This window comes from Nymphaea colorata, chromosome 2 (genome assembly GCF_008831285.2).
Source record: "Nymphaea colorata isolate Beijing-Zhang1983 chromosome 2, ASM883128v2, whole genome shotgun sequence".
In the NCBI taxonomy this organism is placed as follows: Eukaryota; Viridiplantae; Streptophyta; class Magnoliopsida; order Nymphaeales; family Nymphaeaceae; genus Nymphaea; species Nymphaea colorata.
Genome location: NC_045139.1, coordinates 12,280,214 through 12,292,636, shown reverse-complemented (window position 1 = coordinate 12,292,636; position 12,423 = coordinate 12,280,214). Strand labels below are relative to the sequence as shown.

General features: G+C 37.8%; 1 protein-coding gene across 2 annotated transcripts; it reads right to left on the bottom strand.

The window, feature by feature from the left end:
- Nucleotides 1–683: 683 nt before the first annotated feature.
- Nucleotides 684–3,772, bottom strand: LOC116248437 (TITAN-like protein). Of its 2 annotated transcripts, XM_031621225.2 has the most exons (7): nucleotides 3,408–3,770; nucleotides 3,156–3,282; nucleotides 2,607–2,988; nucleotides 2,431–2,486; nucleotides 2,156–2,252; nucleotides 1,615–2,051; nucleotides 684–1,124 (listed from the first exon to the last, which is right to left on the bottom strand). In XM_031621225.2, the coding sequence occupies exons 1-7, from the start codon at nucleotides 3,671–3,673 to the stop codon at nucleotides 1,083–1,085; spliced, it is 1,407 nt and encodes a 468-aa protein (XP_031477085.1). In that variant the 5' UTR covers nucleotides 3,674–3,770; the 3' UTR covers nucleotides 684–1,082. The 2 variants fall into 2 exon arrangements, with proteins under 2 accessions (XP_031477085.1, XP_031477084.1); XM_031621224.2 differs by having other exon boundaries at nucleotides 2,431–2,988; nucleotides 3,408–3,772.
- Between the last annotated feature and the right edge of the window lie 8,651 nt (nucleotides 3,773–12,423).

Sequence of the window (12,423 nt, the reverse complement as noted above, 5' to 3'; positions counted from 1 at the left end):
ATGACCACAAAAAAAAGCAAATCCATTATGGACTGGTATGAAAATTCACCTGCTCTAACTTTCTATGTTGAACGAAATAGAGGGGCAGCTTCATTCCCATAAAGGAACAACTTTTCGCAGAAGAAACAGTATCGAGCGCTCAAGTTAGTACTTCAGACCATAACAACCTTAATCATGGAAAGTCGATCACGAATGCAGATCCACAAGAAGCAAGAAACAGGACTTCGCCTTCTAAGACAACCTCTCAAAATGTCAACTGACTTCTGTACGGAGACGGCAATATACAAGCCTTTGGCATTGGATGTGATGCAGGAAGATCGATCCGCCAAAGATCTAGCGAGATGAACTAAGCAAACGGCAGACTACAGCAGAACGATAGGCTTCTTTCCCCTCCCGAAAGCACAATGGAGATTGGGGTTTGCAGATGTTGATCAATTTGATGGACGCTAATGGAAGTTCCCACATGAGAAGCAAAGGTAGAAATTCTGGCCATTCTCAAGGTTCATGTTTTCATTTTTAATTTTGCTTCAACACTTGCTCGATAAACACCAAACTGCAACAGGAGAAATTTTATGGATCTGCAGCACATTCCAGAATCTCGCTCAATTCCAGAGAGAAGGAAGGTCTAACTGACGCCGTCACATAATGGAAAAATGCCAGGAACAATCGACCACGTGTAGATGTACTGTTCAATGTTGTAAATTCGCTCTGAAGTTAAGCAACAAAATTCAAATAACAGGAAGAAAGCTGGTGAGGACGCAAAAGACATGAACACCTGCATGGCTGCATCTACTATTATCGAGAAATTGTCTCCGGCCCTTACCCAACTCCAGTTTGATGGTAACTTTCAAAAGCCTCTTCCAGGATTTGCCCAAACAAAAAAAGGCTGCCAGTTTCCTGGTTTTGATCTTGGGACTGGGTGGTTCAAGAATCAGAGTATACTACAAATATTTACATGGACGAGATTGACAAAGTTGCTATAGAGATGATTCTGGTAGTCTACTTGAAACGACATCCACGTAGCCAAAAGGAGGAAAAGAACCTAACACTTTTCGAGGATCTGGAAACTTCCCATCACGGTCTTAATCAGTAGTGGATACTCCACAACTTTCTGCATCTTGTCGCTGCAAGACAACAGGCACAAGGAAAAAAACATTATAAGAAATTGAAACTGTTAGCATAATCCAGAGTAATGCAAATACAAGACAGAAATCAAAGAGGAAGAAAAGAAAATCAGCAGCACTACTTCGGGTGCTCAAACAGCAAAATCTGAGCTAGTGTTCATCAATTACCATTGACATTTACAGCAGACAAGATTGTCAAATCACATAGAATAATATCTAATAGAAGGTGACATCTGGCACATCCTCATTGCCTTGAGATGCACTCCTTTTCTGTTACACGTGATCTTCAAAAAAAACAACAGCTCGTACGTTGGATATTTTATTTGGATTCTGGCTAAAGCAAAATATCATTTCAAAACACTAAAAATAACAGAAATGGATTAAGCTTCAATTGTGAACGCAGAATGCCAGATCCAGTAACCAATTATATGCTAAAATGTGCTGTAGAGTTCCCATTTATTAAGAGAAAACGAAGATATTTGTACATTACCATTCTTTTGCTTATATATGGCTGTAACTTGAAGGACATTACAGGAGCATCTGAAGAAACATTTTCAGTTTTCAACACCTTTCTTCTCTCATTCTCAAACTCCCTTCTTGATTCTTTCCTTGAACCTGATTGCCAAACCCTTCCAAAATTTGGAAGCCAATCGGCTTCCAAATGACTGTTCACAACCTCCCCTCTCTTTTCTTTCTCAAGCTCAGCTTTTCTTCTTTCTGCCCATGCTGCTCCAACCCTCTCGGGCTTCCTCCGCTTTTGGGACCTCACTGTCTTACTTGATCGAGTAGTGTTGCCACCTGTTTCTCTGGGATTACAAGTTGTCTGAATATCTTCATTTGTACGTAACCAAGGTGGAGGAGCACCTGAGTGTACATTCAACATTTGATCGCCAGGGACGCAAGGAAGACGGGTCAAATTCTCCAGTGCTGAGCACCAAAAAATAATAGATAGAGTATATGAGCACACACCATTCTAGTTAGTATCCTAGAACCAGGAAAGAGTTTTTCAAGTTATGTTGCTTAAAGTTTACCCATGAAGTCACTGTTTCCATCAACAACTCCTTGTTTGACACCATATACAGAATACAATTCCAAACCACCATCATTTCCACCATTCATTTTATTAACCTGGATGTGTAACTTGTGTAAGTAATAATAGTAAAATGCTCGGCTCATAATACCACAGGAAAAGGTAACACCACAAACTGCAAGCGTGCTGTATCTTAGGAGAAACCACGTTAGATGTAAAATTCGTGACCGAAAATACTAAAAACTAATACGGAATGATTCATTAAAATAATTTCACCATTTTTTCAGATGAAAAGCCCAGGCCTTCTCGATTACGTTGACTGTTCATATAAGCTGCAAGCATCAATTTGATTAAATAACTAACTAGAACGAACGCTTCATAAAGATGACTAAACCTGCAAACATGAACTAAGGAGAGAGTCTTAGCCATATGAGGAAGGAAAGGCTTCAAACCAATCATTTGTTGGCCGGCGCTACCAAAACCATCCGTACCATCTCTACCCATTTGATAACGTATCTGATAGCTCTCATGCGTGAAACGTTGTAAAGGCAGAACACCATCACAAAGATTACCAGATTCAAAAGAGTGATTCACAGGTTTTTGAAAAGTAAGCATATCTAAACTATTAGCGCCATTGAGGATATTGTTTGGAGGAGCCAAACTGCCACTACCCGATGGCACCGTTGCGCCAATTTCAAGGCGATGTTCTGAATCGTTCTCATAGCTCTTCCTATCCAAACAACTAATTCCATTGTGGATATTGTTAGAAGGGCCAATGTTGCTGGCATTCGACGACGACTGCCCCATCTTCATCGACCTACACCGATTTTCCCACTGCATTGGCAAGAAAATATTAATCTAACTATTGGTAGCCAATGTCCATCAAACTACAGCCTAAAAATTAAGAAGGAAAGTAGCAACCATGAAAATATTTTCGTAAACGCCACGAACAATTCATCCTTCGTAAGAGGAACTAAACCCCAAATAAGATTCGCTCTCACCTTAGAAAATTCCTCCTCCGAAACCCTAAATTTATCCACCCGATCTTGTCCCGCTCCGTGTTTCCACAAGAAGGACTTCAACGAAACTAAATGTTCTGATCCGGCCAGATGATTGATCGCATTGCAACTGAAACCGACCAAAATTCTTCAGAAAAAAAAAAACTCCTGAATTCAAAACAGATACAGAAACCAGCGACGCGAACGAAGAAACGTTGAAATGGAAGGAAAGGAAGAAAAGAAGAGGAAGTATACCAGGCGAACTCGCTATCGACCTCGTCGACATCTTCTTCGCAGACGGCACACCAGAATCGGTTCCTTCCAGCGTCATCGCAGCGGAGGAAGCTAGGGTTTCTGAGGAAGAACCGTACTTCAGAGAACTTGGAGAGAAACCGGGAGAGGAGGTCGGAGAGAGCGCGCTTGTGCCTCGGAAAGTAGACGTGCTGTCGGCCGTCGTTGTGGTTCATCCTGCAGACGCCGCAGAACTCGAATTCCCGCCCTCCTTGCCCCTTCTTCCCCATTTTCCCCCTCCTCCTCCTCCTCCTCCTCCTCCTCCCGTAACGGGGCAATTCCTTTTCCCCCAAACGGAGGGATTCTTTTTCCCTCTCCCCGCACCTCTCTTCTTTTTCCCGCGGCGAAAGGTACTCAATATATCGTCCGGAGTTCGGCCCTCTGCTGAATTTGATCGCCGATTTCGTAAGTAAAAATCGCTCGACCGTCGATTGAGGGGTGGATATGGCTCCAGTAGTAGCAGATTCAGATTCGACTCTTTAATTGTGTGCACACTGTGCAGCGGAGAATGAATGTGTTGCCTACCTTGCCTTTAGAGCGCCGTGGATGCTCGGGTCGACCACTGAACCCGAACTCAGTGGTCGACCCTTCCGAGCCTCCGACATGGCTTTGTGGGGCCAGGGCATTTTCGTCCTTCCACCAGCCACGTGAGAGGATTTTTGTCTCTTTAGACTGGTGACTTTTTGTCACCTTTCCACGTTTCTCCGCGTTTTATCCTTGTGAGGGAGCACCTTTTTTATCGTTATATTTTTGCCACTCAGTTCGATGGTCAGAACTCAAGTATTAAATATGCCTCCCAAAGCAGCTCGGTCTGACTAGAAGTTTCGTTAGCAAAACACTAAAATATATAATATACATGAAAATAGTGAAAAAATTTGCAGAAAATATGAAATAATAAGTACATTAATCAACAATAATATGAAAAACAAATTGCACCGTCGTTAATCCTTCTCCGTACACATGCGTATACTAGACCAACAAATGGAAATACAAAATAAAACAAGTTATATCTACAATCATGTATCAATCAATGTACATGAAGTCATCCCCAAATTGACTTATCCTAATTGGGGAAAAAAATTCTCATAAAATTGACTTGACCTAACAATACCTTATTTTTATAGAAAAAAAAATCATAATATAGTTCAATTGCATAATAAAAAAAAATCAAAAAATTCATTGCACGACAATAACATACATGAATATAACAAGCAGGGAAGTAAACTACAGTCCAGCTAGGTGTTGTTTGATTTTTGCTACACCGCCTCAAATTTCTTTGCAATAATTCCTTCTCAAATTTTCTGTTTCCTTTTTGTCATTATCTTGAGTACAATGTTTCCAAGCTAGATCCATTTGCAGTGTTCTCCAAAAACTTGAACAAATCAAAACATCTAAAATTTGTCAACTTAGAGTTTAGAGTTCTGAGTCTTCTGACCGCCTAAAGCCTTTCTTTCGTTTCAAACTTCTCTTTCCCTTCCATTCTCGTATCAAAGAATTTTGATGCCTTGCGTTATTCCTCTGTGTCCGTTTTATCAGTTTCTTATTGTTGCTAGTCTTGTTTTAATTGTGTTGGTATTGGGGCAATGATCTTCATTGTTTGCAGTTTTCTGACAACAGACCACCCATCACCCATCTACATGATATGTACCACCTAATGTCGACAATTTACAGGGCGTTTGATGGTTTAGAATTTTGATTCAAGAATGAAATTTCAGACTTATCCCCATGTTTCAGTTTCACAATTCCAGAAACAAAGTACTCCATTTGTTTAATAATTTCAATTTGTTAAAAAAATAAGTATTTTGATTATAAAATTCCATGATTGTAAATATATCAAACGCTCCAATTAAGGAGCTAATTCTCTTCATGGCAATTCTCTTACAAAGCTACAATGTATTGCAACAAAGATGATCATAAAGACGACTAACACATATGGTTTATCCTTTCCAACTTTCCTAGAGAAAAAAGATGGCTGTTATAAAGATAACATGAAATGATAAATGCTCAATGCAAGCAAATAAATAAAATTGGTTCTCATTACACGGCAATTAAGGAAGGATTATCTAGCCCCATAATAATCTTGCTGAAATCTATCTGGGAAGGGAAAACAGGACATGCATATATATATATATATATATATATATATATATATATATATATATATATATATAGAGAGAGAGAGAGAGAGAGAGAGAGAGGTGACTGGCCAACCATTGCTGACCGGCAAGGCAGAAACAGAGAGAGATAGAGAGCAGAGGGAAAGAGGAGTGAGAGGGGTGAGCAATTGGCAAGGTAGGGACAGAAAGAAATAGAGAGCAGCGGGAGATCCCACGGGCTGATTGGCCAAAAAAGAGGCATCAGAGACTGAGCATCTAAGAGAGCTGCCTCTACTGGCCGACCGTGAGAGGTGATGGCAAAGGAGTGGCCAGCCGTTGTTAGAAAGAGACGCTTATGTATTTGATCTGCTGGATGGCAAAGGCTCTCCAATATCTCTTCCCCTAGGGATGTCAAATGGATCAGATTGGCTAGTTTGGGCATAACAAATACTATATCTATCAGCTCTTATAAGAACAACCTTATAGCTCGCCACATCGATTAGTAATTACATGTGAGTTCTCTTACCGGGCCAAAATCTTTTGTGAAGATCTGGATTAATAAATGTGACATACATTAATAAAACAATTGACATAATGATCATATTTTGATCTGGTTCTTCGCCTAACACATTGGTGAATGTTGCACTTCTAGCTCTAGCTGCTTGATATGACCGCACCCAATGGCGGTTTTGGTCCAATTTCAGCATTAGATCCCAAAGATGAAAAATATCATCATAAAGAAGAAATGACCAACTTGATCGTATAGCCATAAATTAGTTAAGTGCTTAAAAATATGCAGCAGCTAACTTTTCAATAATCATAACCGATATCTAGATTCAACATATACGACGTTGAAAAACACTTACCAATAATTTAATTATATTATATAAACCATAATTAGTATAAGAGATATCTTGTTATATTATTAAATAGGTTTTATATATATCTTCTTAAATGTTTTGGAAATATATTTAATTTGCACCTTAAATATGTACTATATATATATATATATATATATATATATATATATATATATATATATATATATATATATATATATATATATATATATATATATATATATATATATATATATATACTTCCCTTTGAAATGGAGGAGCTTCAACTCATCAAGGCCACCTTGCTTTTCATCGGGTGGGCTCCTTTACAGTGCCTTTCTTCATAGATGTCAAATATGCCTTCAAATTCATCCTAATAAGCATCTACTTGTTTGATTGATTCTCATTTTATTTTTTCAAATATGTTCTGACATGGATGTGAAATCGTTTGTTAAGTAACCTCATTTATTCATTTGTTTATACTTTCCAATTACACTTTCACTTTTCAGGCATATCTTGTTTACTAATCATTCAACTGGTTTACAAGCCTACTAGTCATGTTGGTCTATGTTATTGCTGGATCTGATTGCCTACACTTTGATAAAGATATAACTATTGATGAAAGAGATACTCGGTCTTCTTGATTTGGATGAAACCCCAATAGGAAAATGATGGTAGCAGGCAACAAAGTGTTGAATAGATATGTACAAAAGTTCTTAGATATAATAAATGATATACATCCAATGACATGAAAGTTTTATGAGCATGTTGTGGAAATATAAGGTCATTTCACCCCATTAGGTGACAATAGGAGTATATTAGATGATATACCATTGATTGATGTCTAGATCAAGTATATGTAGAAGATGAAATCGATCCCATGTTTATGCCTAGTACACCTATGCATAGTTCTCCACAACTGGAGCCCTCAAACATGTCGAGGGCAAATAAGGGATCTAGAATGCAATCAACAATAAGTAATAAAATTGTAGAAACAATTACTCAATTTATATAGCATCTTGTAGATATCCACCCATCTTCTATCATGCAGAGGAGTGGCATGATTTTGAGATATCTTTGTGCAAGATAAGCAGTAGATCATGAACTGTTTTATAGAGCAGGTGATGTACTTCGTACTTTTAACAAGACAAGCAGCTTTCTCATGATCTCTAATGAGTTGCAAGCTGGCTAGATATGTAGGCAGATTGGTTGATGACAAGTAATGTCAATGTGAAATATTAAGGCACTTTCTCATGTCATGTTATTTTTGAATTGTTTGATACTTGTTAATGTTAATCTTAATGTTGTATTGTGAATATGCATGTTCATCTGTATAGTTATCATATCTTGTTGTTATGTTTATATTATGTTGATGTTGTATATTGTATATACATGTTCTATTCTCATGCATTTATGAATTTTGTTTTAAGATGCATGATGACATATCTATAGTTATATTTATCTGATTCTATACCTGCTCAGAACCTACTAAAACTTGGTACAAATCAATAGACTAACATGTGCCCAATTTGTATACAACTGCATGCATGGACACCCAAGGAATTGTTAAGACCTATTGAGAGTGGATCATAAAACATATACATTATTGTGCAATACGTTGAAAGGGAGAGTGTTGCTATGTGATGCATGAGAAATCACAGTTAAAAAACAAGTGACAATGTTTATTTTGACATATGGACATGATCAACCTAATTGATGTACCCAATATGATTTTCAGCATTTAGGAAAAATGATCAGTAAATATGTGAACTTATACATGAAAACAATTCTTCATATTGCACATGGAGATGACTACATACATGCCCGAATTATGGCATGCCCACACTTCTTTCTATACTTATAAAAACTCACAATTCAATAGACATATAAATTGAATTCGATGTTATATAGTTTGGAAATTATTCTAACATGTATTATTGTGTTAATAGGTTGTTTATGAGTAAATATATGTTACACATGTTTCAGTGTACATCCCAAGAGATGGTCAAAACTATTGGTGAAATAGAAAAGACTTTCTATCACAAAATGTCTTACTTGCAATGCGGTTTCATATGCTGTGCACTAGAATATGACATTTATCCATTACAGGTTCTACAAGGTAGGAAACTGAAAACTCATAGTTTAATTTATTATGTTCAATCAAATTGTCTTTTTAGGAATTTCATTCAAAATAGTTTAATCTTGTTCATTATTAATTAATGTAAACTTAGATTATATATTAATATAAAAATAATGAAGACTACACTATTCTTCACTACAGCAAACAGGGCTAAGGCTCGTGCCATGGCCAATAACCTACTATCATTGCTAAAAATAATTTTGGCAATGGCTTACACCTTACCGATCGCTAAGGGCTACCCTTCGCATAGGCTTGAAAAAGGTGAGAAATGAGAGAAAAAATGACGACTCAAGAGGATGAGCAACTCTCTTGCGTTATATTTTGCAAAAGAATTCCTTCACTTATATAGTATGATTTGTAATATGTTACAAGGCTTGAGATAATTACAATGTGTAGCATAAAGATGTAATACAACAAGGTAACATTTGAGAGCTAATGCTAGAATTTGATTCAAATTTTCTTTCCTTAGTTGAGTCACTCCTCCATCCGGCGGTCTCTTCTTGCCAAGTTTAGTAGATTCAATTTCCAATGATCTCTCCTTGACATCGTGGAGAATCTTTCACATGCTCCCTCAAGCTGAGCGTGGCAGGGACAATGCTCAGCTTGTCTCTAAATTCTTTGAACTGAACGGATCGAAGAGTTTTGGTCGGTCCATCTGCTATTTGCTTGAATGATCTAATAAATTTAATTGAGATATTTTCCATTGACATGTGATCTCGCACAAAGTGGAAATCAACTTCGATGTGCTTTGTATGAGCATCACTGCTAAGTATAATGCCCCTATATTGTCGCACCACAAGATTGGAGTTCCAGTGCATGGTATTCCCAATTTGGTCAGTAGGGAATTCAACCATAAGAGTTTAGTAGCAGCACATGCAAGAGATTTGTATTCAGCTTCTGTACTTGAACGGGCCACGGTTCATTGCTTTTTAGATGCATAAGATATAAGATTATCACTGATTTATATTCAGCTTCTGTACTTGAATGGGCCATGGTTTGTTGCTTCTTAGATGCACATGATATAAGATTATCACCCAAGAATGTTATACATCCACCTGTTGATTTTTTGTCTTCAACACTTCCAACCCAATCAGTGTTGGCAAATGCACTTAAGTGAAGATGATCTAATTTTTGAATGCATAATCCAAGCTGGCTTGTGCCGTTTAAATATCTGACAATTCACTTTATGAGTTTCCAATGACATTACAAAGGTTGATGCATGTATTGACATGCTTGATTTACTGCAAGTGCTACATATGGACATGTAAGGGTGAGATATTGTAATGCTCCCACCACACTCCAATAGAGAGTAGGATCAGAGAATGAAGCGGTAGATCCCGAAACATGGCCAGCTGACATCGGTGTTTGGACGGACTTGGCATTGGTCATGTTAACTTTTTGTAATACATTGTTAAGATAAGCTTGCTGCCGAAGGACCAAATGGGCTGCCGAGTCACCTCTATGCCGAGAGAGTATGATAAATCACACAAGTCCTTGACTGAAAAGGATGCCTGAAGTTTGGTGAGAATTTGATTTATGAGCTCAACGGATGATCTGGTGATAATAACATCATCAAATAGACTAAGATACATATCTTTTCACATCCTTTGCAAAATATAAAGAGAGACACATCTGATTGAGATACCTGAAATCCAATACCATTGAGAAAGGTACTGAAGCATTGATACCATGCTCGAGGAGCCTGCTTTAATCCATAAAATGCCTTGTTGACTTTGCATATGTGAGATGAAAAATTTGGATCTTCAAACTCTTCTGGTTGAGTGATGTAAAAATCTTCATCAAGAAAGCCATTTAAAAATGCATTATCAAAGTCGAGCTGGCGAAGAGACCATGCGTGTTGCACAACGATGGTGACCATGATGCGAATGGTAGTGGGCTTAACAGTGGCACTGAAAGTCTCCAAATAATCTACCCCGGCTTCTTGTAAGAATCCTCGAGCAACCATATGCGCTTCGTACCTTGAAATGGAGCCATCAGCAGTTCGTTTAATTTTGTATATCCATTTAGTATCAATAATATTCTACTCTGGCCATCGTGGTACTAGATTTCAGGTTTGATTTTTATGCAGCACATGTATTTCTTGTTGCATAGCATTAATCTAGTGAGTAATGCTGCTGGCATCCTTAAATGTGACTGGCTCCTGTTCGACTCCCATCTTTATTTGAGCAAAAAACATCTTGGGTTTGAGAGAACTTGTCATAGAACGAGTGACAATTTGATGTGAATGAGATTATGAACATGTTATAGAACGAGTGATCATTCTATGGGAGTGTGTTGATGACCGTCGGGCAGCAGCGATGGTGTCTTGGGTCTCCCTTGTGGACGGCACATGAAGATCTGCAATGTCAATAATATGTGGTTCGAGTGCATTAATTTCAATTTTTGGCTGAGTTTGGATTGCAGTGGTCTGGACCTCACTCAGCTGCCACTCTATATTGTTTTCTGGTGGGATGACGATGCTCTTTGTATGAGAGTCACTCACTGTGTCTTGCCCTGGATCTACTGTATTGCATGCACTATTAGTAGAAGAATAAAAATGAAATTGATGTGCCCACTGTTGAATATCAGCCTCTCGAAAAGAGATATCACTAGAGTTGCTGGAGCCTCTAGAGTGCTCATCAAAAATGACATGATGAGAGATTATCACTCGCTTTGATTTGGGATTTAGACACATATATCCCTTGTGTCGACTCCCATATCCAATAAAAACACACAGAGTTGTCTTTGGTTGAAACTTGGTGTCATTATTCAACGTCAATGATGGATAGCACTTGGATCCAAAACCTCGAAGAAAACAATAATCGAAAACTTGATGGAATATCATTTCAAATGGTGATTTTCGATCTAGTTTGAGCGTGGGCAGCTGATTGATTATATAGACAGCCGTTCTAAAGGCTTCCACCCAAAACTGATGGTGAAGTTCAGCATCATGAACAATACTTATTCCGGTTTCAACTACATGTCGATTTTTCCTTCTACAATCTCATTTTGTTCGGGTATATATGGGCATGAAAAACGGTGCATAATTCCCTAGTTTTCCAACTCATTTTTCAATATTTTTATTGCAAAATTTCCCTCCATTGTCTGATTGAACAGTTTTGATGGTAGTTCCCAACTGGTTTTCCACAATAGTTTTGAAATTGACAAAACACTGATATACGTTACCTTTATTTTTCAATGGAAGCAACCAAGTGAAACAGGAATAGTTATCAATAATCAATAGGAAGTACTTAAAACCATCTTAAGACAACAAGAGAAACGACAACTTATGTGCATTTCCAATTAGACAATCTTCACACACCTTTTTCGGAATAGGGTTATTTATTGAGATGTAACTGAAAGCATTAAGCAAAGATACTATGTTTCGATTAGCATGTCCGAGTTGCCGATGCCATTCATCATACGACCCTGGAACCTTCTTTATTTGTCGAGCCACACACGCCTTCTTGATGTCATAACTAGATCTAGTCTTTACTTGAACCGGGTAAAGACCATCACTAGTTTTCGGTACTCAAATAAGTATTGATCCTGTCTTGTGGTCCTTGATCACAAATTTAGATAAGAGTAAATTCAAAATTGCAATTGTTGTTAGACATAAAACGACCCACAGAAATCAGATTATGTGCTATATTGGGAACATGTAAGCTATTTTTAAAAAAGAAGCCAGTCCTTTGAATAGTGACCTGTAAGTCCCCTATGTGAGAAATAGGGAGGAACATACCATTTCCAACCATTACCAATTCTGAGCCTGAGTAAGTCTGCTTGTTCTCCAGATGTTCGTCATTAGCAACAATATTGTTGTTTTCCCCTGTATCTGAATACCAATATTCATGACCAGATTCTTGTAGTGTTAAGGCTGAGAATGCACGAGGATTAATATCCCA